Genomic DNA, 25,121 nt, shown 5'->3' with positions numbered 1-25,121 from the left:
CAAGGAAGACTGGTGACAGCGTGTTCTCGCAGGGGTTGGGTTGTGTGTTGTGATGAACACAGCTGGTTGTTCTTTAGTGGTCTCCTGTGCCTTTCTGGTGACACCTGATAGTGGTGGGTCTGTGCTTCTTGTCACCCAGATGTAGTCTTTAGACTCTTCCAGTTGTGGGCCTGGATATGGGTTTTGAGATGCTGTTCTCACTGATATAGCTGAGATTTCATTGTGGTGATGTGTGGCCTCCCAGGAAGTACAGAAACTTGAGGAAACACATCCACTCCCAAAGCACTGAGCATCACATGTAGAGGCAAAGCTGGCTGCAAGGCAGCTCCTGGCTGGGAGTGGCTGACGACAGCTGCCTCTTCACCAGGGCTGTGTCTGCCAACTTCTCTGCATACACGAATCTCACACAGGTTGTGTCAGAGGCCTGGAGATGTGATGCTACAGAAAAAAAAGAAAAAGAAAAAAACCCATTCACTGAGTCCCGGCTACCAGCAGAGCAGGGAGTCCAAGATCCATGGGGAAACTCAGGGCAGCAGGCCCTAAGCTGCTCTGATGGATCACTGCTTTGCTCTGCTTGTGGTGTCAGCCCAAACCCTGGCTGATTACCCAGCTAAGAGTGCTGGTGACTCCGCATTCATCTGTGTACAGCCAGCATGGCAGGGCCTGGTGTTTCATGTTTTCTCAGCTGTTGTTTGACATGCAGCTAAGCTGCCCTTGTTGCTGCTGCCGCTGCTGTTGAAAACAAGAGTCTCTCCTCCCCATCAACCCATTCCCAACCCACTGCCACCTCCCTGGTGTCCCAGCAGAGCAGTCCTCATCCTGCACCCCACTCAGCTGCACTCATGCTCCTAAAAGCCCAGCTATGGGGCCAAGGACGATAGGAATGAGCTGCTGGGTTGGTCAGCAGAGGTGACAGTGTCTTCACTCTTGCTTTTATCGGTATCACTGCCAGCTTCAGTTCTACTGGTTCACATCTCAGCTATGCAGATGAGCAGAACTGGCCCAGTGGCTCCAGGCGATGCAGGAAGCAGCAGGCAACTGCCCAGCTGTCCCCTTTGCTAGCAACACTGCATCAAAGGAGGGTGAGAGCACAGCAATTGCACTGGTTGTGAATGCAGCTTCCAAACAGAGCTAAGGTGCTGGTGCAGCCCAGTCAGGAAGCCAGCTTATGGAGATCTCACTTGTAGCCATGTGCAGGAGCTGGGAGGGTCTGCCAGAGATGGGGCCAGGCGCTCAGACAGACATCAAGATGAAGAGGCATCCCTGCAACCCCACCTGGGCAGCTGTGAGGCTGACCTGAGCCCCAAGCAAGCCTTGTGCTGCCTCAGGATTTCCAGGGAACCAGCTCTGACAGCCACAAAAGTGTTGGTGGGAAGGGACCTCTGGACTCCTTGCCTACTGCTGGCTGTGATTTAACAATAGCCAGCCATGTCTTCCTCTTATGAGCCCTGAGTCCACTACAGAGGCCTCTGTGTGCCTCCTGCCAGGGTGCTCTGCATGCTTTTGCACGCAGGATGTTCTGATGCAGGTGATGAGGCCCCTGGTTCATCCCATCCTGACTGGCTGCTGAGATGACATACGTTAACCTTCACAGCTATGCAGTCAGATGAATCCTGTGCCAAGGCATGCAGGAGTCACAGCTATGGCGGGAAGGCCCCAACAGCTGCAGGCTCAGGCCACAGAGGCGAGCAGCCACTGCAGACTGAAGCCAGGTCTGCCTGCTCCTGGGAAGGGTGATTTGAACGGGGCTTTTCCAGAGCATCTGTAGTTCAGGCAAGGTCCAAGCTGTTCTTTTTGCTTCCTAAAGCTCTGAGGTCACCTCCTGGGGAGGAGGATGACTATTGCTAGCGAGTCACAAGCAGTGATCAAAGTGGGGTCAGCAGAGCCAGCCATGACGGATGCCCAGAGGGCTTCTCAGCACCAATGACATAAGCCCTCCACAGAGAATGCTTCTAGAAGCTGTGTCACTAAGTGGGACTTTGATCTAGGACAGAAGAGAAGGATATTTCTAACACAAAAGGATCGTGAGTAAAATAACTGGTTTGGTTCTGACCTGCCTTGCATTGTATAGGAAGGGATTTCTCATCATGGGGTGCCATAGGAGCAAGCAGGGTTGCTGAAAAATATGAATATTCATAGTAAAAAATCATTCCCTTATCTGGAAGGTGACAGCAACCTCAAAGTGAGTCACAGGCTGCACTCAGAGCTCATGCCTCCAGACATAGCAAAGGAAGAGCACTGGAATGTGGCTGGGGTCAAACACAGCTTCAGAGAATTTCGCATCCTCTTGATGAAGCAGCTAAGGGGAGATTGGCAGGATGGTTCCAGAGGCTCTTCCAGTCTGGCTTTTAAGCATTGTTAATCACAAGAGAAATATGCAAGGCTAAAACCACAAGCTGCAGTTCTCAATTGGAGGCTGCTGGAGGTAGTGGCTGCTTTTCGTCTTCCCGCAGAGGTGTTCAGTGTTACTGACTGACACTGGCTGTGACTATGCTTCTTTCAGATGGTTTGCATCAGGATTTGGAGATGATATCTTAAGATGCCACCACCTTAGAGTGAAGGTGTGCATCCTACTGAGGAGATCCGTATCTGAATTAACATTCAGTGGATGAAATGACTGCTTCAATTCATTGAACTTGGGCTGGAAATGGTTGGCATTTGTACATGCTCATCTTCACCTTATGTGTTAGCTTGCCCTGAATAGACAAAGCTGGATGAACTTTTCCTTCTTTACCTGTGATTTAAGAATGGGCCAGCAACTCTGTAAGTTCAGCGCTGAGGATGGCTGCTTCAAGGCACCAGCACTGGCTGGGTACCAGGGGCAATGGGAGGGTTCAGACTTCCCCAGCAGCAAGGTTTGCCAGCATCTTCTAACCATCAGCTTCACCCTGGCATAAGGAGAACTGCATATGTGCGTCCTTTACCAGGTATTAAAGGCTACACTTCTCCCTCACAGTGAGAGTCCATCATTGGAGTCCTAAAAAGTGCTAGAATTTAGCAGGCAATCATCTCTTGTGAGGCCTTCACTAAACACTTGCTGTGATTGTGAGACAAGGTTTGTACAGGGGACATGGAAAAGCGACATGGAAAAGTGACACGCAATGGCATTTCAGGGAGCCTTGTGCTTTGGGAACTTCTCTGGAGGGGATTGCTATTCAGCTCCATCCCACAGCCCAGGGAAGCCGTGTTGTAAACATGAGCTGTTGGCAGAGCTCTGCAGGTTGCTTATGAGGACAAAAAAAGCTGTTCTTTCCTCTCTTCCCCTTCCAATACCAACTCTCAGGGCAGCTAAGGCTTCTCTCTGGTGCTATGCCAGTAGGCAGGAGATAAACATGCAGTTATATTGTGATTGTTGGTGCCCTTCTGCAAGCTGTACTGAGTTTCCATCAGGAAAATATGGGAATTTCATGTTTTACCTTGTAGGAGAGGAGATGGATGCACGTGTTGATCTTTGTGGCAACAGATTGACAAAAACAGAGGTGTAGACTGCTGTTATCCTTAAGTACCGGCAGGGTTCCCTAAGCAATGGATGATCTAACTTTTGCAGGCCTGGGCCACAAAAATGTCCATAGCCTTGCATAAGGCGGGCTGCACTGTGCTGATTAGTATTTGCATGCAGTAAATACTGAGCAATACTTCAGGGAATCTCTTCTTCATTAGATGCCTCCTCAATGCTCTACTGCTGAGGTCATGCCTCTAAGCCACTTAGTGACCTCAATCAGTGGTTCATTCCCATCTATCCAGAAAGATGCTTTGAACAGTGGTAGGTTCATGCGGAGATGTCACTGATTTCTCCTCATCACATTTTCTGCTCCGTCTCAGCCCAGTAAGCATATTTGCATGCAGAGCTGGGCTCTGCACTGCTGTCATGCCTCTGGGAGGGTGATGAAGCTGGAAAGCTTTACTCGTTGTCACTGCTGGGACAGGAGAGAATCTCCTGGTTATAAAGGTATCAGGAGAGGTCCTTAGGCTGTGAAAGAAGAGCCCTAGTATAGCAGAGCCAGTGACACTTGGATCAAAGCTTCTGGTAGCAAGGATTCAGCCTAAGGGTAGTTAACCCAAGAGTCCTGGAGAAGTGGCTTATTATAATACTGAAGAACAAGCACATGCAGTATCTATAGACTTAAAAACCTCCCAGGAACCATAATCTGCTGGCTTAAGTCTCCCACCGTGTTCTTATGGGTGGCAGCTGTGGTGCAGTATTAGTTACAGGTGCTTCTCCCTACTCTCAGCTCCATCCTTTCTGCTCTTAGCAGGCGTTAATTTATCTTACACTCATGGTGTGCCACGGTCACAAACAGCAGAGATGGCATCTACCCCTTCTAAGGGGCTTATGAATTTCTGCATTAGGCAGAAATTTAACAGTTTTGAGTAGTCACAGGAGCTGATCTGGCTTCCACACCAAACCTCATGCACTCAGTCACAGATACTCACACCATAATACAGAGGAGGTAGTGATGGACTTTCAAACCCCATCTTCTTCCCTGCCAGCACCCTCTGCCCACATGCAGACTCCCTTTGAGCTGAAGTAATCAGGCAGAGATCAGTGTCGGGGGCACCGCTTGCACCAGATCCAGTCCTATCCCTACCATCTGTGTGTAAAGTAAGGGCTGAGTTGGTGCAGACTGTGCAGCCCCTCCCTGGCACTGCTTCTTGGCTGCACCAAGTCTGGCCCCACAGCAGCAGGGATCAGTGCCAGGTCTCAGTGCCACACAGACCTCTGGAACATCATCCCTGACAGACATACTGGTACCTTAGGAAAATCCTGTGTCTCTTCCTGACACTCTGTCTCTCGCAGTTTTGCAGCTACGGCTTCAGCAGAGAAGGACCCGTGAGCAGCTGGCAGACCAAGGCATCATGCCACGTGAGTACCATTTTCTGCCTTTTTCACCCACCTGTGGATCTGGGGGTCAGTGTTCCTCCTGGGCACTGCTGGGATGCTCTGTGGCACCAGCTGCCTGCTCAGATCCCCAGTGCTCTGAGCAGATTGCTGCTGAGCTGGGCTTTGCTTCCAGCCCGGTAGCAATACTGTGCTCTGTGGTGCTTTAGAGTGGTGCTCAGCATTTGCCATGCAAGATACAGTGCTGCTATTCAAACTGAATTTAGGATTACTGCTTAGCTTACACCATCCAAAAACTGAGCTGCATAGTGCCCTGTCCCAGAGGTCACAGTGGCAAAGCAAAGCACTTTGCAAGGGCAGAGCATCTCACATCCTCCTGCAGAAGTCAGGAGCTGCTGTGGAAGGGTCAGACACACAGTACAGGGAAAAGTTGGAGGGGGATGCTAGAGTTCAAAATGTGTGTGAATGAAAATCCCCTTCTGCACAAGCAGAAACCTGTAGCATCTGTAGAAACAATCATGAAACCTGTAGCACTACTGAAGAAAAGCTCAGGCTCCATGTGCATGAATCTGTGATGATCTGGGGTCCAGGTGAAGGACAATCCTGGTAGCTTTCCATCTTATCATGGGGGTCTCTGCTAAGTTCACAGCTTTCCAGAAGCTGTGCCACGTTTGTCTCTTCTGGCTAACCTCAAAGACTGTGAGGCAGCTTTTGTTTAACCAGCAGAACAAGAGCTCTCTAGGATCATGGCTCTAGCACTGCCTGCTGCACCCTGCTCATCCCTCTGCTGCCCCTCTCTCATGCAGCTGCCTTCCTAAAAGATCCTGTTGAGGGAGCTGGCAACAGATGCCTTCTCATTACACTGTTGCCAGCATCAAGCATTAAAAAAACTCAAGCAAGATGATAAAAATCACATCTGTCAGGGTTTTAGGAATTATAAATTAAAGCTCTTCTCATTTTTCCTGTTTATTTCTATGGGCATTCAGATTCTGTGCTGCCTGCCACCAGCAGGCAAGCATTTTAACTGTGGGACTCCAGGAGCTGGAGATTTGAGCAAAATGTTGTGGCATTTGTGATAAAATTTCAAGCACTGGCAATACAGTCAGTGACCAGAAGTATGTCCAGTGTCTCCAAACCTGCTTATTTCATTCTGCACAAGTGGTCACACTCAGACAGTGTGCAGCTTACCCCTCTGCACGTGTATGCAGCTGCAGTGCCAGCCCAGCAGTTTGTGTACCTGATGCTGCGCTGCAGGGCTGGGCACGTGGGGCAGTTACTGACAGCTTCTTTACCCTTCCAGCTTCTAGGCTGACATTTTACAGTCTGCTTTCTGTTCAAGGAGACCATTTTGGGAAGCATGAGCACAGCTCAGTCACTAAAAATATTTTAAAAAGAGGCACTTTTGCCATTGTAAAAGCAGACATGCAGAATCCAGCTGCTGAATTTAACCTCAGGAGAAAGTGTAAGATGCTGGTGTTGGACAAGTGGGAATCCCAGCCAACTTCCCTGTGGTCTGGGCATGTGCAGTCAGTTCTTATGAAAAAGTCTTTGTTTAACTTCCCATGTCCTGTCAGCTCTGAAGAGCTGCAGATGAGATGGGCTGTAAGAGCTGCACCAGGGTGGGATATTGATTCATATCCATTGCAGGTGGGCAAGAAATGAATATAGATGGTTGTGAGTCACTGTGGTTGAGAGCAGCTCATCTGGAAAGAGAACAGAGGGTCATTGCTGGTCTCTGTGCTGAGTCAGGTTTGGTGCCAACCTAGGAACACGTGCTTGATTCCATGTTGCAGGTCAGGTTTTATACAAAAAATGTCACATTTTCAGCTCATGCAGTCACAAGACTAAGAAACTTTGGTTTTTTAACTGATTCATTTTATATAGAAACCACAAAAAGAGGTGAAAGATTAGCACTGGATAAAAGCCTTGAGGGCTTGCTGAAACCCTTGCTGATGACCATCCACAGAACCTGCTGAGCTGTTCAGCAGTGTGGATTACAAGCACAGTAAGAGTGAAACTTCAGAGGAACTGAGAAAGCTGACTTGCTTTGGGTACTGAAGTCAGCAGTTCAGGGTGAAGTAATGGTGGTACCTGAGCAAAATGCAGTTAGATGGGTGTCCTTACCTAACCAAAGCCCGTTCTGTGTCTGGTTTGATTGGGCAAGATTAATGCCATCAGAGCCTTAGCTCTCTTCCTTTGGATGATTGTCTAAGAAATGTGAAACCTTCAGATGGTCCCATCACTGGAGAAGGCAGGAAACTGCCGAAAGGAGGCTGCTGAGGGGCAAAAGGCAGCAGTGCTGCTCTTCTGGACCAGGCTTAAAAGTGAACTCTGATGGTCAGAAGTTTGCAGGTTGCACACTGAAAAACTGGCAGGCAGAACAATAAACTCTAACATAAAAAGCTCTACAAATAATGACAAGCACTGACTGGTAAGCAGGGGCAGCCTCTGAGTCCCTTCAGTCCCGTGAGTGTGGGGGGAGGATGCATCTGAAAGCAAGGGTAAATCTATGTTTACTGAGACAAGACCACATTCCTGATGCAGGTATGTGTGCAGGTGAGAGCAGAACTTGTCCTGTTCTTCAGGCTCACTGAGTGAGAAATTCTTAGCTCATGCAGCACTGTATTACTGAACTCATGTCATTTTATTGTCTTAGTGAAACTGAAACTGGCCAGGCAAAATCTTTTAATTCAAGAGCATCCTTCTGCAGAAGAGAGGGCTGCAGGGACAAGTGGGGATGAAACCTTCCTGCATCCCGACCCAGGGGCTGCCCCAGACCCCAACCAGATCTGCCTAAAGGGAAGGGGTGGCAGTTTGCATCATCAAGGATTCCTCAAGGAAAAGTTCTCCCCAGTGCGATGGGATACAGAAATAGCTGTGCTTGAAGTAGGGACCCTTCTGCTGTATGCAGCCACCACCTCATCCTCTGACTTGAGCCTTATAGTCAGTAGTCCTGAAATTATCAACACCGAGCACAGCTCTGCCCTGTTGCCTCCAGACCTCAGCCATTTCAAGCTGCCAGGCCATTGCCTGACGAGGAGTCTGAATAACCAGTGTTAGCAATGTCTTCATTTGTTTTTTCAGACTAATACAAGCTGCAGCATCCACATAATTCCTCCAAAAATCTTGGTAAATGGCTAAATTCTGCAACATTTTCCTCATGATTAGCATGGTGTTTGACTGGTCAGTGCCCCTAGCAAGCTCCCAGTGTCAGGACTTCAAAGTGAATGGAGCTGTAAAAGTCATTTCTCTTGCTACCTTCATTTTCTTGTATGCACCATTTTATTTTGCTTCTGGTTAAACTAGCTGTCACCAATCCTCATGGCTGCTCACTGGAGCATGGCACAGTAATGCTGGCTTGTCTGTATGTCGCTTTCCAAACATGAGAAGCAGGAATGTGTTTTGCTGTGATTCCCTGGAGGTTAGGGGTATTGCCTACCAAAAGCCAAGTCAGGCCCCCAATCATTTTGCAGCTTCCCTCATTCTTTTCATCGTCCTTTTCTAGACTGATGCAGGACATCATGTCCTGTGTGAAAATAACTTCTGTCCTCATTGTATCCCACTCACAAGATGGGAAGGGAATTCAGTGTTGCCAAACAAAGAGTTGTAGCAGGCTGTCTTTGTGGGTCAGGACACCTTCCCCTTCCCCGTCCCAATGGGAACAGTTCATTTTGCTTGCTTACACAGACAGACAAGAATTTCTTCAGGGACTGAGAAATATTAACCCCTTCACCACACAAATTTCTCTTCAGTTTCTATAGAATCAGGCTAAACAAGGAAGTGTGCAGGGTCCTCCTTGACTCAGCACAGACTGCTCTCTCTCTGGTCCAAGACCCAGGGATCATTTGCCTTCCTTTTGGGACCCTCTCTGGGTTAATCCTTAGTTCCAGTAGATGCTAAGATCTGTCTGGTCCTGGCCAGACATCTGCCCAGGGAAGCACCATGTCACACCAGTGCTTCTGGGCAGAGGGCAGGTCAGTGTCCTGAGAGAAGGAGCCAACAGAAGATGGAGGGGTGGTCAGTGATGGAAGAAGGACAAAAGAAAGCAGCTCCAGGGTCCTGGTTGCAGCACCCTTGCTGGAGGCTGTAATCCCATGGCCCCAAGTGGCCAGGCAGGTCTTTTCCTTTTTTTCTGCTGGCCTCAGTCACCTATAGGTGTTACTTGCAGGTGATGTCCCCTCAGCCTGATGCTCTCCCTAGATCAGTTTGCCAGGCCTGTGGTGCCCCCCAGTCCCATTACCTGCAGGAGGAGCTCCAGGAAGAGCAGCACTTGCTCTCCAGCACATCCCCCTAAGCAGCACATCCCAAAGCCTGCACATCTCCCTGCCCATGTCCCTCCTGCACTCCCCGTCCCCTGCTCTCTTGCTGTGGCCTGGCAGAGAGCACAGGATTTCCCAGAGCTTTCCTGAGTTATTTTTAGTTAGTGCAATAAAGAGAGCAGCTAGTTTGTGTTGCTATTTTTATAGCACTCATTAAAATGCTGTTGCTGAATATCCTGGTGGCTGCTTGCTTCCACTCCTGTGCTGACTGCTCCTCTCTCTTTCCTGTTGCAGCACTGAAAAGCCCATCCGCATTCCATGAACAGCGAAAAAGTCTGGAGCGAGCCAAGGTAATTCCTACTGCCATCCCAATGAGTGAACACATGGGCTCGCTTTGCATGAGTTGTGGAGTTCGAAAGCACCTTTCACCACCCTGCCCTCATCTGGCTTCCTCTAGCAAGGCCCTATGGCCACAGACCAGGGTCAGGGCATCTCCCTTGCTTCAGACACGCTGGGGTCAAGCCAGGGTTCACATGTCTAGGAGCACCCTTCTCCAGGCAGGGGGTTTAAAATTGCAGAGGGGACATCTGTCCCCTGAGCCTGGGGGTTTTAAAACAGTCCCTGGGCTTTACAAGAGCTTAAGGCAGGGTTCAGCCTTCCAGTAAACCTCCAACTACATAAATGTCCAACTACTTCAAGCCTCTGTTTTCCTTGCAGGGCCATATCCACAGCCCACTTCATGCTGTGCTGACTGCTCTCCACTCCCACACAAGTCAGGGCATAGAGAACAGTCAGCATCAAACAGGACAGATGAGAGGCTAAGTATTTAGCAAGTGTGCAGGAGCAATGCGAGATGTCACCTGGAGAAAGTCCCCAGGAGGCTCATACTTGCCATCAGAGAGGAGCTGGGCCTTTAGTCAGCAGCACTGCTGGTCCACTGCGATATCCCAGGGGCTAAGTGAGCCAGTCTCACACTCACCCCATTGCCTATCTGCACTCCGGCTTCCCAAAATATTGCTGAAGGCAGGGACGAGATAAGTAGCCATTTCCAGAGCACATTGAAACTGCGATGCGATCACACTTTGGAAAGTCACACCAAACACTTTCTATAGCATCCAGCATGCAGCCCTGACCAAGCTGGAGAGATGTCTGCACACAGCATGGCAAAGGGAATAGTCACACAGTTTCTCTTGAACACAAGAGCTTCTTCCATTAGTCTGCAAAATATGCTTACAGTCACATGGAAAAGGCCTTTGCAAGAAAGTATGGCTGTGAAATATGGAGAAGTGCTCTCCTGAACTTAAACACACTCCAAATCACTTGCCCTGAGACTCCAGCAGTAATAAATGGCTAGCATAAGAAACACAGTCTGACTCTGAAAAATTAGCGTGCTTACGAAATTTCAAGCAATCCAAAGTATCCCTGAAGTGTCATATATTTTACATTTTTGTATACATTTGTGTCTCTGTCCTGCTCTTCAAAGGCTTTCACTGGCTGGTTGCCTGGGGGAAAGCGAAGGATGGTCTAGTCTATCCCAAACTGCATGCATTTTTAGAGCATGCTAATGAGCACACTGATGAACACAGCCTATAACAAAAATATATTCCTTTGCAAGGATGCCCTGCTTGTAGCCCTGACAGGAAAGGAGCAGCAGCTGTTTCCAGATAATTATTCAATAGCATTTGTTGTTTAGCTGATATTCCTTCAAACTGATGTTCTGCAAACAGAAAGCAGATAACAGTAATGGCTTTCATGTGTTTTGAAAGCTCTTCTGCTTCAACTAATGCTAAAAAGAAAAAACACATCTGAGGTCTTTCTCCACTGTTTGCACCCCAGTGACACAAATACAGCTCATAGACAGTAAAAGGTCAAATGGAACTGTAATCACAGCAGAAAGTCAGGCTAGCATGGTGCCAATGCAGGAGTCAACATGGTGGTATCACGTCTGGAGGACAGTAATTCAGATTTAGCTCAAGTGAGGCCTTGATCTGACAGAGAAGTGAGTTGGGTGAATGTAACTGCACCCAAATGCAGGCATCATCCAGCTCTAAGCTGGCACAGAATCCAGGCAGACCTACAGGTGGTCCAAGCAAGGGATTGTGATGGTGAAAATAAGCTGGGGAAAAATTATGGGGGAAGGGGAAGAAATTGCAAAGGCTTCAGTAAATAAAATGTCTATTATTTGTTTAAACATGTCACTGGCTACGGACGAGGCTGGCGTTAGGCCAGGGCAGCAGACTTTGAAGTCGATGTCCTGTGGTAGATTGCTGGGCTGGAGGACAGAGGCTGTCTGGCTCAGCTTACACACAGCCCCTGCCTCACAGCAGCACAGCCCCAGCTAGGTCATTCCTGACAGATGTGCAGCAGCCAGCAGCCATCCCATCCACCCCCTCAGCAACCCTCTGCACTGCACCCTAACCTAACCTGTGCTGTTACCATATCTTCCCTGCTTCCCAGCCCAAGCTTTTCAGTTGCAGCTTAAGCCCATTACTTATCTTTCTACAAGCACGGACAAGCAGAGCCATTTATTTCTTTTTGTGCACCACGTTTTAAAATTATTTTGCACCCTGTTTCCCTACAGTAGGCACATCTCTGAGCTGATCAGTCTCCTTTCCTCAGTCTCTCCTCATTGATCCCATTTCTGACTCAATGATTGCTGCTGCTGCCCACCAGGCCCTTCCCACGTGTTCTTTCAGACGCGGGTCCCAGAGCAGGGCCTTGCTATTCCTTGTGTCCATTTGACATTCCCTGTGGCATTCCCTAGAAAGCTGCCTGCCAGTCCAATTTCTATCTAAGGTCACTGCCCACTGAGCACTGCAGAAACATCTCTGGTGGATTAATCTTCATTCCTTGTAATCATGTAATGATTACAAATAAAAGGACGCCTGGATGCCGACCTGTGCGACCTGGTGTAGGGAACCTGCTTTGGCAGGGGGGTTGGTCTCGATGATCTCTAGAGGTCCCTTCCAACCCCTACAATTCTGTGATTCTGTGATTCTGTGATTCCTTCCAGTGCTTGTGCAGCTGCCCCAGCTGATGCTAGCTGTGACCTGACCATAGTCATATTGTCCTTCTTTAACTGTATCCAATGAATTTCAGATGATTTCTTCAATTACTCCAAATCATTTTCTATTGCAATCTGTTAGTCTTGAATGAATCAGAGTTAAGCAGTATGTCTTCTATCATCCAAGGCATTAATGAAAAAATTGAATAGTAGGAAGAATTGCTGCAGAACATGATTTGATGTATTCTTATGTTTACACTGTGAACCATTCCTAACTACTTTGGTGACCCACAGTTACGCTCCTTTTTTATGCTTGTCTTATCCAGATCAAATTCTCTGGTTTGAATATGAGAAAATGAGATAATGTCAGAACATGCTTAGAGTCAAACTTTGTGACATACTTTGTTTATTCCTGTAACAGAAATCTGTCATCTCTCCATAAAAGGAAAATAGTTGCTGTGGTATCTTTTGTTCTTGGAGAATCCATCCTGGCCATTACTCACCTCCTTGCTATCTTCAAAATCCCTTTATATAGATTGTTTGATTACTTGTTCCAATATCTCTCTGATTGGAGTCGTAATTTCCAGGTTTCTTCTCTCCGTCTCTTTTAAAGCAGTAAATTATGCTCTCCCTGGCCCAGCTTCCTGGAGAACCAGAGATTGTTGCTGTTAGTCCAACCTGTATATCTTTTACCACAGGTTTTCTAATTTTCTCTAGCTGCTTGTGTTATTTTATATTTATCCTGAAGAGTTTAAACCTTTTAAAAAATGTGTATTTTTTTATACTATTTCTTCTAGCACCTCAACTTAGCAAACAGCTGATAATTAATCTAAGTTATTCTTTAGCTCTTCTTCACCAGGTAGTAAGCTTGCATCTGTAAACTTGAGGTCAACTGCCCCCAGTACTGACTTCCTTGGCACAGAGGAAGGTGTTTTTGCACCTCTGTGTGCCCTTCTGTTCCTAAAGCCATGAAGAATTGGGTACAAGCTCATCACAAGCTCAGCTGCAGTGATCTGCAAAGTGTTTTTTCCCAAACCCACACTACAGATGGGGTAGATGGGGTGAGGAACTGCAGAGCATGTAGCTGCAGGAAGGCTAAGTCTTGTGGTTGACCTGGGGTGAGTGTCTGGGTATCCTCATTACCTGCTCAGCCTTGTATCTCATTGCAGAGTGACAGGCTTCCCACAGAAGTAATTGCTAAGACTACACCATGGCACTGCTGTAGTGCAGCTCTCAAAGATGATGTGGGTTGCTGAGCCAGCAGATCTGCCCCTCCCAGTAAGCAGGGCTCTTCCTTCCCATAAACTCTCATAAGATCTGAAGGATTAGAAGCCGAAGGATAACTGGCCAGGACACGGTGTAGTTGTGAGGATAGTGAACATTCAGCAGCTCTGTGCATGTTGTTCCCTTTCTGAAGAACTTCTGTTCAAGAATCAGCCAGTGTCCAGGTGAAAAAAAATGCCATTTGGGAGCTCACTCAACCTAAACTGTAATAAATCCAAAAAAACATGGGACAGCACAGAGGCACCTGCTCTCTGTATCTTATTGATGCTCCAGTCAGGTAACACTCTCTGCATTTGTGTTCTGCAGACTGAAGATTATCTCAAGCACAAGATCAGAAGCAGGCCTGAGCGATCAGACCTGGTCAATATGCACATTTTACAAGGTAAGACTGCCTGGGATTCTCCTACATTCTTATCTCTCCTGCCCCACCTGAGTTCCTTTCAGGACTCTTGTTACTATTTACTTTGCCCCAGCTGCTCATGAGAGCCACTGTCAAAAGGGACATGCTGTATAGTAGCCAGTCCAGATTCCGTCTTTGGGTGGAAGACACACTTTTCCCCTGTCAGGAGGAGACCCAAGGCCTTTCTAACCTTTGTTCATCTCCGGCAAGGACCAACGTGAGATGGTCCAGAAGACAGTAGGGTAGAAAACAACTAGGAAAGAGAACTCTGTTAAAGGTGCAGAGGTCCTGCGCTTCTGGAACAGGTTGCCCAAGGAGGCTGTGGATGCCCCATCCCTGCAGGCATTCAAGGCCAGGCTGGATGTGGCTCTGGGCAGCCTGGTCTGCTGATTGGCGACCTGCACACAGCAGGGGGTTGGGACTGGATGAGCGTTGTGGGCCTGTTCAACCCAGACTGTTTTATGATTCTATGATTCCAATCCTCATGAAGTGCAAACCTTGGGCACCTGTGGTAGCACACAAGCCTTGTAGCAGGTGATTCTCATATCTTCCCAAAGCTGGACGTGCTTTTTATTTTTTTGCCATAATTCTTATGATGATGCTGAACAAAATGAAATGAAAGCTGATGGAAATAACAACCCTATAGCATTGCTATATGAGAAGGTTGAGCTCTGCTCTGTCTGTGCATTTTCCCCTTCCCCAGCCTGATGTCCCATTGCAGCCAGGAAGCTGGCGGTGCTCTGCTGCATCCCATCACAGGCAGCAGATCTCTGCAGTGTCCCCCATTATCTCCAGAGATAAGGAGCTCCTTTGAGACAGGGAGGATTGTGCAGTCTCCCTCCTCGAACCCTGTCAGTCCCCAAGAAAAAGCAGATTACTTTCTGGTGACTGTAAAGGCTGGCTCCTGCTCACTCTGTGGATAAAGTCCATATTTCTTTTTCCTCTGGCATGCTGGAGGTCTAAGCCAGGAGTCTGATAGATTCATGCCAATGCCATCCTTTAACTGTGTCTCTCCATCCCTAAAATGAGCCAGCATCATTGCCCATTTAACAGGTAGAAGTGTCTTTCCCTTAGGTTAAGCAAGTACAGACTGGAATTGGGCTGGAGGCAGTAGAAGAGATGTGGAGCTGCAGTCACTGAGCACTGATAGGGCTGGCCAGACACAGGGGTGGTGCAGAGCATGCCTAGTTGTGCATGGAGCACCTGGCTGTGCTACCCCACACACACTTCTGGGCTGAGGCCTCTACTCACTCATGGGGATGTGCCCTGGAGTATCATGGGCTTATCTACCCAGCTGGTTCCTAACAGGACACAGAGGTGATTGAAATGGGGCAGCTGGAATATGTGCCATCATCTAAATGCCTTCCAGACACACCTTCTGTTACTGCTCACCTCAGGGACCTCATGTGGGTTCCACACAATCTAGTCTGAGGCCAGAAATGACTTACATCAGCTCTCCTGACCTCCTGCAGAGCATTATTCCCTGGTATCAAGCTTGTGTTGAGCACAATATCTCTTCCATAACAGTGTCTAGCCTTTGAAGGCAGCATAGCTTAGGTGCAGCCCTTCTTAGTTTTGACACCCAAGGGGTATTGCAGTCTAGTTTAGGATCTTGCTCCCTCTCTACCCAAGCTGATGCTATGAGAGGAAACAGAACATCTTTGTTTGGGGAATTACTGTTTGCTATGGTAATTGGTTACTGCTCTGTCACCTCTCAGTAAGTGGGAGCTTCTCAGCTGGATTTGGTTTGGCAGTAGTTTCCAGATCTAGCTGCCTTTATTATGCTCCTCTCCACCAACTTGTTTTTCCCCTGGAGGCCTGGAACAGTGTCCTCACACTGCCTCTAAATGTTCCACTCCTGAAGCTTCAGCTTTTTACCTTCCAGAGCAAGGCATTTACTCCAATTGTCAAACACTGTTAATGGTTCTTTTCTCCAGCTGTTCCACAGAAGTACAGATCTGCATTAGACCACAAGAGCCACTGGGCTCCTGGCAGGCAGGAGGCAGAGTCCACTTAGCCTCTCAAATCAGTCACAGCTTAATGAAGTTTCCATTGCAGATCATTCCTGGGCCTTCGGAAGGATGCTTCAGCTGCTGGCTGGGTTTGAAAGCCTAGGTTAGAAAACAAAGGCTTTTAATTGGGCATAGAGAAGCTTGACCTCAGGCTCAGGGTCAGGCTCAGGCTCAGATCCACATCCCAATGCCCCATCTTGCCTCCAGCCTCAGAGCAGCTCCTGCTGGACACTGAGCTCTGCTTGTGTCTTGGCTGCAGCCCAGAAATGCTGTGCTGAGGGGAAGCATGCTCTCAGCAAGCAGTGTGCTTACAGATGGCCCTGGTCCTGAACTGATACCTTCCATTTGGCCTTTTAGACTCAGCTGCAGAGGGGTCCATTCAGTCCACTCAAATGAAGCTGAAAAGAGCCCGACTGGCAGATGATCTCAATGAAAAGATTGCTCTCAGGCCGGGTCCTTTGGAGCTGGTGGAGAAGAATATTATTCCTGTCGACTCAGCTGTGAAAGAGGCCATAAAAGGTAGTGGAAGTGAACGTGCATTTTGTGTTGTGTGCATGGCACGGGGCAGGGGCCGGAGAGATTACAAGGACGCACAGCAGTGACTGCCTGGAGCTAAGAGTAGCAGCTGCACATTACTTAAATTTCCTTATTTTCACAGTAAACTGTCCGGTCCTACACAGCCTTACTTGGGTCCACGAAAAGAGAGTTTTCATCTTAGGGTATCTGTGATGGAAACACAAATCATTTTTCAGCCATGTATTCTCAGGGAGAATGCATCCTTTCTTCCCCCACCTGCCCCATCCAAGACTTTGAGTTCATAAATGATACTGCTGGAGAGAGGATGTTCCTTCCTCACTGACATGGGAGAGGGCTTGGGCTCACACATGCAGACATCAGGCCAACCTGGCCCTGCTTGTGCCCTGCCAAACTCTTACATCCCAAGCCCTGGTTCAGTGAGGCTGCTGCTTTGTTTTTCCACTGATGTCAGTGGAATGCAAGGTCCAACAGAGTAGAGGGAAAGGGGTGCCAGTCTTCTGGGGAACACAAGGAGCTGACTGCATCCCAAAGGAGAGTATTCTCTTACTATTTCCCAGTGCTTAGTTTATGCCTAAACTTAGTGTTCCTCCACCACCCACATCCCAGCTGGAGGGGGGAGGCAGGATCCCTTGCAGTTATTTCCCCCCTTGCTGCTGCAGGAAGGACAGTGCATGGGCTGAAACAAAGGAGACTGGTGACTCAGAGTTCACCAGTGCCAAAACAGGGAGATCTGAAAACAGAGAGAAGAGCAGGAAAGCCTGCATGGTTGTTCAGTGCCAGCCCAGCAGCCCGTATTTCTGATGTCTGGGCTCATCTCTGTGTCCAAATTGGACCTCAGGCCTCAAGTGGGGCACTAAGAGCTATTCTGCCTCCAGGAACTCCTTGTTCTGTTGCTCCTCATTCCTAAATACACGGGATTATTTCCATTGGCATAATCCCATGACAAGTATCTATTCTGGGCTGAGGGAAAAACAGGGACAATGGCAGAGCTCTGGGACAGGAGGGGTCTTTGAACAGCAGGAGCGATGCAGAAAATGGGAACTGAGGCAGGAAGTACTTTGACTTTGGTTTCGTCTCAGAAACCAGCAGATACAGCGTGAAATAGTGCAGGCTTAGACAGACCTCTTCCCTGTCCTCCAGTCATTCCTGCTCTTCATTTCCCTGCTGCAAAGCGCACGTGGGGTACGCGCGGCAGTTTCTGCAGTCTGGTTCTTGAGCCACACCATTTGCAGCATTTCACAGCTCTTGCCTTTGAAGGTGAAATGTTCCAGGACTCTGTCTGAAGAGGAATTTTTAGGGAGAGTTCAAGCAAAATCTCCTTAGCCACTTATCGAAGGAGAGAAGAGCGAAAATACAAAACCATTAAAAAAATCCCTCCTCTTATAAACAATCAAGGCAGTTTGAGCATGATTCACTGGAGCTGGAGGCTTGGAGGCCAGGCAAAGCGTGCTTGAAGATTTTGAATGTTTCTTTCCATCTGCCTTGTCTGCAGCTTGTGGTAAGCAGAGATTTACAAGACAAAATTGTTAAAAACAAAAGTCTGGCTTTAAATCATTTGCTCAATTTTGAAATTTCTCTCTTTCATAATCCTCTTCTATCAATCACATGCTCAGGAAATATGTCCTGGAGGCCAGTTTTATCCCACTTTGGGTGAAACGTGCAGCATGTAAGGTCAGGCATTTGGGCATTTGGGTGCCATCAGAAGCGAGGCTGAAGCTGCACCAGGGCCCTCAGGTTTCTGTAGAAGAAGCCACAAGCTGAGGGATCCTCAAGCTGATTTTGAAAGTTGGAGGCAGTTTGCTGTGCTCGTGCCTTGGGGCTGAAGGTTGAACAAGGAGCAGAGATGAGCACTGGCACTTTTGAACGTTAAGCCTTTTGTTTTTGCAATACCAGAAAGATGACAGGGTTTAAAATCGTTTTCCTTTAACCTTGGAATCTCAACTGTTTATACAGCGGAAAGTTCAGCTGACGTGTTCCTCTAATCACCTCCGGCAGGGTGAGCAGAAAGTGCCAGACCCCAACAGAAAGCCCTAACGTCCCAGTGACAGGAGGCCGCCAGTGCCCTACATAGCTGAGCAGTGATATAAGAACCTTTTTTTATCAGGTCCTTGTCATCACTTTGTCCAATATGTTTGAGAGGACAATACCCAGTGCATTAGAAACAGCCCCAAGCAAACACCATTCTGCCTGAGATTACAGCAGAGACATGGGATCATGAAATAACATGGCCAGCCCCGGGCTGAACGAGAGCAACAGATAAGGGCAGCACTCCCTGCTCCATGCAGGCCCCCAGTATCAAACAGCAGGATGCAGCACATTCCTGTCATGCTCCAGGCTGCTGCTGTGTCCTGAAGGTCCCCTGGACTCTGTGCTTTGGTACGTTTTCTCCTCACATGTTTATGGAATGCCAGCGCAGTGGAAGTCTTGCAGATCCCTAAGTCCCTTTTTCTTGGACTGATTATTCCCAGCAGAGGATGCCCACACTTGTCTGTAGACATGGGGAGCAGCTTCCACCCAGTCTGGGGAGCAGACTGCACTGCCTTGCACTTCCTCAGGGAAGGTAAAGCTTGGGTACCGTGTCAGATGGCAGCTGTAGAGGAGAGAGGACAGGCCCTATCTCCAAACACAAGGAAGAACACCAGGCCCTGTGGAGCAGGAGGAGAGAGCCCCTCCCCAGCACACTATCGATCTCATATCCCTGTGCCTGTCTGCCCCAGAGTTGCCATGGCAAGGATGCTCTTGGGTTATCCAAGCAGAAAAAGCAACTCCTCTTCAACACCAGGGTCCCAGAGGAGGCTGGTGCTGGTGATATGCACAGCATTCAGGATGGGGACAGGCAAATAGGACACAGAGCCATGTTGTCACAGGATACCAGCAAGCGCTGTCTATGCGGGATCTCTTCCCAACAGGAGCTCACGGCAGGCAGCACACCCTCCACAGGGGTCCAGCTGCTGCTGGTGGCTCAAAGAGCCTTCCTGGGGCGGGCAGCCAGGGCTCACCCACCCTGGCACCACGAGCTGGGGCAAGCAGAGATAACCTTTATCTTTCAGATAGGGCAGGGGTCAGAGCAGGAGGGTGCGTGTCAGTGAGAAGGTGCACATTGCTAGACCAGCAGCACAGACAGGTGGAGGTTTGTCCGCAGACCCTTCCTATTTCCCCATTTGTCACTTTGCTATCAGTGTGCCAAGCTGCCTGACAAATGCCAGATGTAAGCACGAGGAGATTATGAGCATGGCCATGCTGCTCCTTCCTCTACCCCCACCTGCAGCCCTCCCAAGCCTCACATGAGAGCTTTTCTTTTTCAACACTTCATTTATCAGTAGAAGCCTGGGGTCAAGAGCTCTTGCCCATCTGACTAGGAGATAGTATGCTGGGAGCTTTGCAGAGGGGAGAAGCAACGTCTGGGGCAGGCTTTGTGGCAGTCAAGAAGTAATGGCAGCGACTTGAAGCATTTCATGTGGATGAAGCTCGTGGACAGACACCAGACCTGGAAGCCTCTGTCCAGATGTTGACTCTTTTGCCAGGAAAGGCTGTGTCACCCTCCAGGTGGATTTCACCTTCAGTTCTTCTGCTGAGGATGGAGTTCCATAAGTGTAATCAAGATGCTTGGCTGATCAAGGAGACCCTTGCCCCTCTCGCCATTGCAGTCCAATGGCAGGATAGGGTAGCCAAGCTGCTCCTGTGCAGCCCAGCAGGCCTGTAGTCTCTGAGAATGCCTCCTGCTCTGCCAGGCCACGCTCCTCCTAAGAAATGTGTTACCCACCAGCTTCCTTCATTCAGGCATTGGGCCACGGCCTGCAGGCTCCTTTCCTTGCCATACCGCAGCCTTGTCCTTGGCTTGAGGTGGGATGTGCGTTTGAACGGCTCAAGCACCGTGCCCTTGTCCTGCGCCCAGATCTTAAAAAGATTGGCACACATGGGAAGCAGAAACAGTCCTCTGGGCCCAGACCACAGGGTGCAGACGTTGCTGTGTGATGCGAGCAGCCCCCGTGCTCCTTCCGCTCACCCCATCCCTCCCACCAGCAGATGCACCACTGTTGTGCCCACACAGCTAGCTGGGAGCAGGAGGCAGGCGGCCATTGCTGCTGCAGGCAGGGCAGCCAGCACATCCCTGATGTCCACCTCTCTTTGCCTGGCAGGCACGCAGGTGAACTTCTCCAAGCCATCTGATGCATTTGCCTTTGAGGAGGACAGCAGCAATGACGGGCTGTCCCCAGAGCAGGCCAGGAGCGAGGACTCCCAGGGCTCCACAGAGTCGTCAGCAGGCACCAAATCCTCCGAGCTGCCGCCCTCGGCCCCCTCGGGGCCGTCCCAGGTGGGTGGCACCACTGGAAAGCAGCGCTTCCCTGCTCTGCTGGGGCAGGGGCACGGCTCCCCAGTATGAGGGCACAGCTGGGCCGGGGGGGATGGAGGGGCTGCAGGGCTGGATTGGGGCACTGAATGCAACTGGGAGGGCAGTGAGGCGGCAACACTGAAGCTGGGCTTGAGGGAACTGGGATGGACTGGGGGAAATGAGAATGCTGGGTTAAGGGGCACTGGGATGAGATGAGCTCTAGGCTGGGAGGACTGTGGGAGCTGGAGGGACTGGGTTGCCCTGAGGTGAACTATAGGAGACGGCAGGTCAGGCCTAAAGTATCCTGGTGAACTGGGAACACTTTGGGCAGAGGAATGGGTCCAAAGGGCCCGCGCCTGCCCCATGTTCCCTCTCACATTGCACCTCTCCCTTCCAGGATCACCCCCGTGGCACTGAGTGCAGCACAGCGGAGCTTGCCTCAGGCCAGAGCGGCCAGTGCAACAGTCCCAAGCAAGCAGTGGGGCAGGACAGCCCACCTCTCCCAGTGCCCTCTGTGGTGAAGGTAATGTCTGCATATCCGCACTCCCTGGGAGAGGTAATACCTGCAGGGCAGGTGGCACAGCCAGGCCAGAAGTACCCATGTGCTGCACCCCGTGTGCCTGGGAAGTTTGAGGGCTTGGTCTTAAAGGTCTGGAATAATGAGGAGAGATGGATCCCATTTTGTGGTTATAAAAGGTAGAGCTTTGGTACTTGCTAGAGTTGACTGCTCAGGTCCTACATTGGAAACATTCCCTGGGTTTGGGAGTTGGAAATATAAGGTAATGCAGAAATACTATCAAGGCAAGGAAGGCCTTTTTCCATCCCATGTGTTCTTCAGCACAGCTGGGATTAGATGTTGCCCTGGAGAAGTCCCTCACGTGCATGATTAACTGCTCGTGGAGCTGGGCTGTCAGGGTGCCAGCAGGACCTGCCCCTGCTCTATCCAGGCCTCCCAATTCCCACAGGAATGTCAAGAGCTCTTCTCTCAGCTAATTCCTTTTCTTCTTTAACCAACAGTCAAAATCATCCAGTGACAGCAAGAACCGTCACAAAAAGCCCAAGGACACCAAGCCAAAGGTGAAGAAGCTGAAATATCACCAGTACATCCCTCCAGACCAGAAGGCAGAGAAGTCCCCTCCACCTATGGACTCCGCATATGCAAGACTCCTCCAGCAGCAGCAGCTCTTTCTGCAGCTCCAGATCCTCAGCCAGCAGCAACAGCAACAACAGCAGCAACAGCAGCAACAGCAGCAGCACTTCAACTACCCAGGGATGCACCAAGGCCAGATAAAGTGAGTGATGATGTGCCAGTAGCAGGGCTTAGTACTATCTCCCTCCAAACATGCCTCTCCCATTTCCACTTGTGCCAGTGCATTGGAGATAAATACATGTAAGGGAAACATAGCAACCTCTCAAAAACCTGTTCTGACTTTGTGCACTAGCTGGGGAAACTATGACTTGCTGGTAGGATACCAGCAATCTCCTTGCAGCCCAAACTGGTTTTCCTCGGGGTTGGCAGTCCTTCAGGTCTCATACAGGGGATAAGAGCCCCAAAGGAGCCCGGAGATGGTACATCATAGCAATGGGCACAGAGTCCCCAGAGGGCAGACTTGTTACCCCGTATCTCCTTTGTTATTTCAGGCAATCAAATGAGCAAATGATCAAAAGTTCAAATGCTTCATCAACTTCTGTCAGCAGCACCCCTCTTTCTCCTGTGAAAACCACCTTTTCAGGCCAGACTTGTGTCTCATCTATCAAGCCAGGCCCTCTGCCGTCTAACCTGGATGATCTGAAAGTAAGTGAACACTTTGTCAGCACAGGAGCAGAATTTTATAGCCTGTATGTTCGTTGCTACTCTTATTTGTGCATTGTAAGTGCAACAATGCAGGTTGTGCTGACAGGGACTGAATGTATGTTACAGACCAGCATGCACCACCACACTGTGAGCAAACCAAGGTGTACAGCACAGTGGAGCAGGAATTGGTCAGGGTGGTGATAACTAAAAGCAGGGATTTGCTCCTATGTGGGCATCACATGTGTGCACTGCTCCAGTGGATGTATCAGCAAATCCTGCATCTTGAGACAGCTGCAGGCCAGGACATTAGGTCCAGGACTAGAGGACAATCTGTGTTGCTGTTCTGACAGCTCATGACCCCACAGCTTCTGTAGTATTACGGTGGATATCTTGGATATTGCCAACAGAATAGACAGAAAATAGGTCAGCATGGCCTTCACACCCACCCAGTGACTCAGCTTCTCTGCAGCCATTGCCCATGCTGAGACCATGATGCTGCAACTCCTTGCCAGCAGTCAGGCAAGGTCCACTCACTGCACAAGCAGGTATCTCCAGAGACTGCAAATGTGAACACTGAGTAGTATTTAAACCTCTCATGTAGACAAGGGCACAAAGGATTGGGGTTTCTTAGTAGAGCTTCAGCCATACGAAAGACCAAGTCTTTTTAGAAGCAGAGACCTTGGGGTAATGGATTTCTCTGTCACTATTAGATGGGAAAATAAAATGAGATAAAAATAACATGAGTTTGGCCATAGAAAAAAAGTTCTTCACTAAGAGGGTGGATAAGACTCTCCAAGCAGCCATTGTGGCACCAAGCCTGACAGAGTTTGAGAAGCATATGGACAACACTCCTAGTTGGGTTTGATTTTTGGGTAATCCTGCGTGGTGCCAGGAGTTGGACTCACAGGATAGTTCCAACTCAGACTATTCTATGATTTGTGAGTCTATGATTCTATGACAGTGATAACATTGATTACATACCTGAGCCTGGTTCAGATGTCTGAACATGGAGCAGCTAGCTCCAAATGTATGCAGTCATGTTGTCTGAGCTAAAGAATGCCATCATCTTGTTCCTGGGCTGTGTTGAAAGTCCTCCACTCATGTGGAAACTTACTGCTATCAAGGGAATCCTAGTTTACCTCCATGGCCCAAAGACCTCCGCTGGCTCATGGAGAGCAGTAAGTTTCTAGCAGAAGGAAGGTTTTCCCATTAGGAAGGCTCAGGGTCCTGTAAAATATATACTGATCAGGGCTGTGTGTGGTGACTGAGCACCTGGGGAGCCAGAGCAGGGAACCTGTGATGTCAGGTTTCTAAAGCACTTGCCTTCAAGGGAAAGCATCGGGAATGATTGTTGGTGACTTTTCTTCTAGGTGTCAGAACTGAGGCAGCAACTCCGAATAAGAGGCCTGCCTGTATCAGGTACCAAAACAGCACTGATGGAACGGCTGCGGCCCTTCCAGGAGTGCAGCAGCAATGCAGTGCCAAATTTCAGTGAGATCACAACTGTCACCTTTCCAGTCACTCCAACAAGCACCTTGTCAAATTACCAGTCGCAGTCTTCCACAGGCATGTTGTCAAATGGCTTCTACCACTTCGGCAGCACCAGCTCCACTCCACCCATCTCTCCAGCCTCCTCCGACCTCTCTGTGAGTGGCTCTCTGCCAGACACATTCAACGACGGGCCCATGTCTTCTCCACAGTTTGGTCTTCAGCCATCTCCGGTTCATGGTAGCGCTGAGGAAAGCCTGATGAGCAGCATGAATGGAGGGAGCATCCAGCTGGAGCTGGAAGGGATTGACACAGAGAAAGACAAGATGCTGGTGGAGAAGCAGAAGGTCATCAATGAGTTGACGTGGAAGCTGCAGCAAGAGCAGAGGCAGGTAGAAGAGCTAAGGATGCAGCTGCAGAAGCGAAAGAGAAGCAATGGCCTTGAGGAGAAACAACAGCCCTCCCAGCATTTCTTCAGTGTCCCCATCAAGCAAGAAAATGCAGTGTCCAGCTGCCCGTTTGCATCCAAACAAACTGCCTTGAAAGGCCAAGCCAACAGCTCGGATAAGTTAAGTAACTGTGGGGTGCCGCAGCTGTCTCACATTGTAAATAGCCACTGCTTGGAGCCCGCGGGGCAAAGCACCATCACCTCCTCGACATTCCTGAGCCCGCAGTGCTCCCCCCAGCACTCTCCACTCGGGGCTGCGAAGAGCCCTCAGCACATCAGCCTGCCGCCGTCCCCCAACAGCCACTATCTCCTGGCAGTGTCCCCCGGCTCACAGGCAGAAGGGCGCAGCGCATCGCCCCAGACCAGCAGTTGCCTTCGCACGGCATCGGTAAGTGGGGAGCACCCCGGCTGTCATCTCTGTGGTGAGCACGCACGGGTCTGTGGGCATTCGCACAGACGCCTCCGAGCTCTTTTCTGTCAGCGCTGGCACCTTGATGGGCACCAGGGGGCGGCAGGAACACGACGAGCTGTCTGTAGGGGCGCAGAATAGCTGAGAAGGAGAATGGGTTGGAAGCTGATGGCACCGCAGGGTCCTTTGCAGGGCATTTCCTAGAGAGCCTTGCTGCCTCCACATCCAGTTGCCCTGGGGGGCCAATCACAGATCCTCTGCCCCATGGAGCCTTGGCACAGCTCCCTCTGCCCCAAGTGAGCACTGGCAGAG

At 49.6% G+C, this 25,121-nt stretch overlaps 1 protein-coding gene across 11 annotated transcripts in view; it reads left to right on the top strand.

Moving 5' to 3' along the window:
• MYOCD (myocardin) overlaps window positions 1-25,121 on the top strand; it is a 224,920-nt gene that overhangs the window by 193,734 nt on the left and 6,065 nt on the right. For 5 of the 11 annotated variants that reach the window (XM_048965336.1, XM_048965335.1, XM_048965339.1 and 2 more), the window contains 9 exons: window positions 4,799-4,864; window positions 9,394-9,449; window positions 13,694-13,769; window positions 16,157-16,318; window positions 20,476-20,651; window positions 21,067-21,192; window positions 21,687-21,961; window positions 22,311-22,464; window positions 23,835-24,788. In XM_048965336.1, the coding sequence (XP_048821293.1) occupies window positions 4,799-4,864; window positions 9,394-9,449; window positions 13,694-13,769; window positions 16,157-16,318; window positions 20,476-20,651; window positions 21,067-21,192; window positions 21,687-21,961; window positions 22,311-22,464; window positions 23,835-24,788 (2,045 nt within the window). The remainder of the gene's footprint in view (window positions 1-4,798; window positions 4,865-9,393; window positions 9,450-13,693; window positions 13,770-16,156; window positions 16,319-20,475; window positions 20,652-21,066; window positions 21,193-21,686; window positions 21,962-22,310; window positions 22,465-23,834; window positions 24,789-25,121) is intronic. The other 6 variants (XM_048965340.1, XM_048965346.1, XM_048965342.1 and 3 more) reach the window with 3 other exon arrangements.

This window comes from Lagopus muta, chromosome 18 (genome assembly GCF_023343835.1).
Source record: "Lagopus muta isolate bLagMut1 chromosome 18, bLagMut1 primary, whole genome shotgun sequence".
Taxonomy (NCBI): Eukaryota; Metazoa; Chordata; class Aves; order Galliformes; family Phasianidae; genus Lagopus; species Lagopus muta.
The sequence above is the reverse complement of the archived record's forward strand: the minus strand, read 5'-3'. Positions and strand labels throughout refer to the sequence as shown.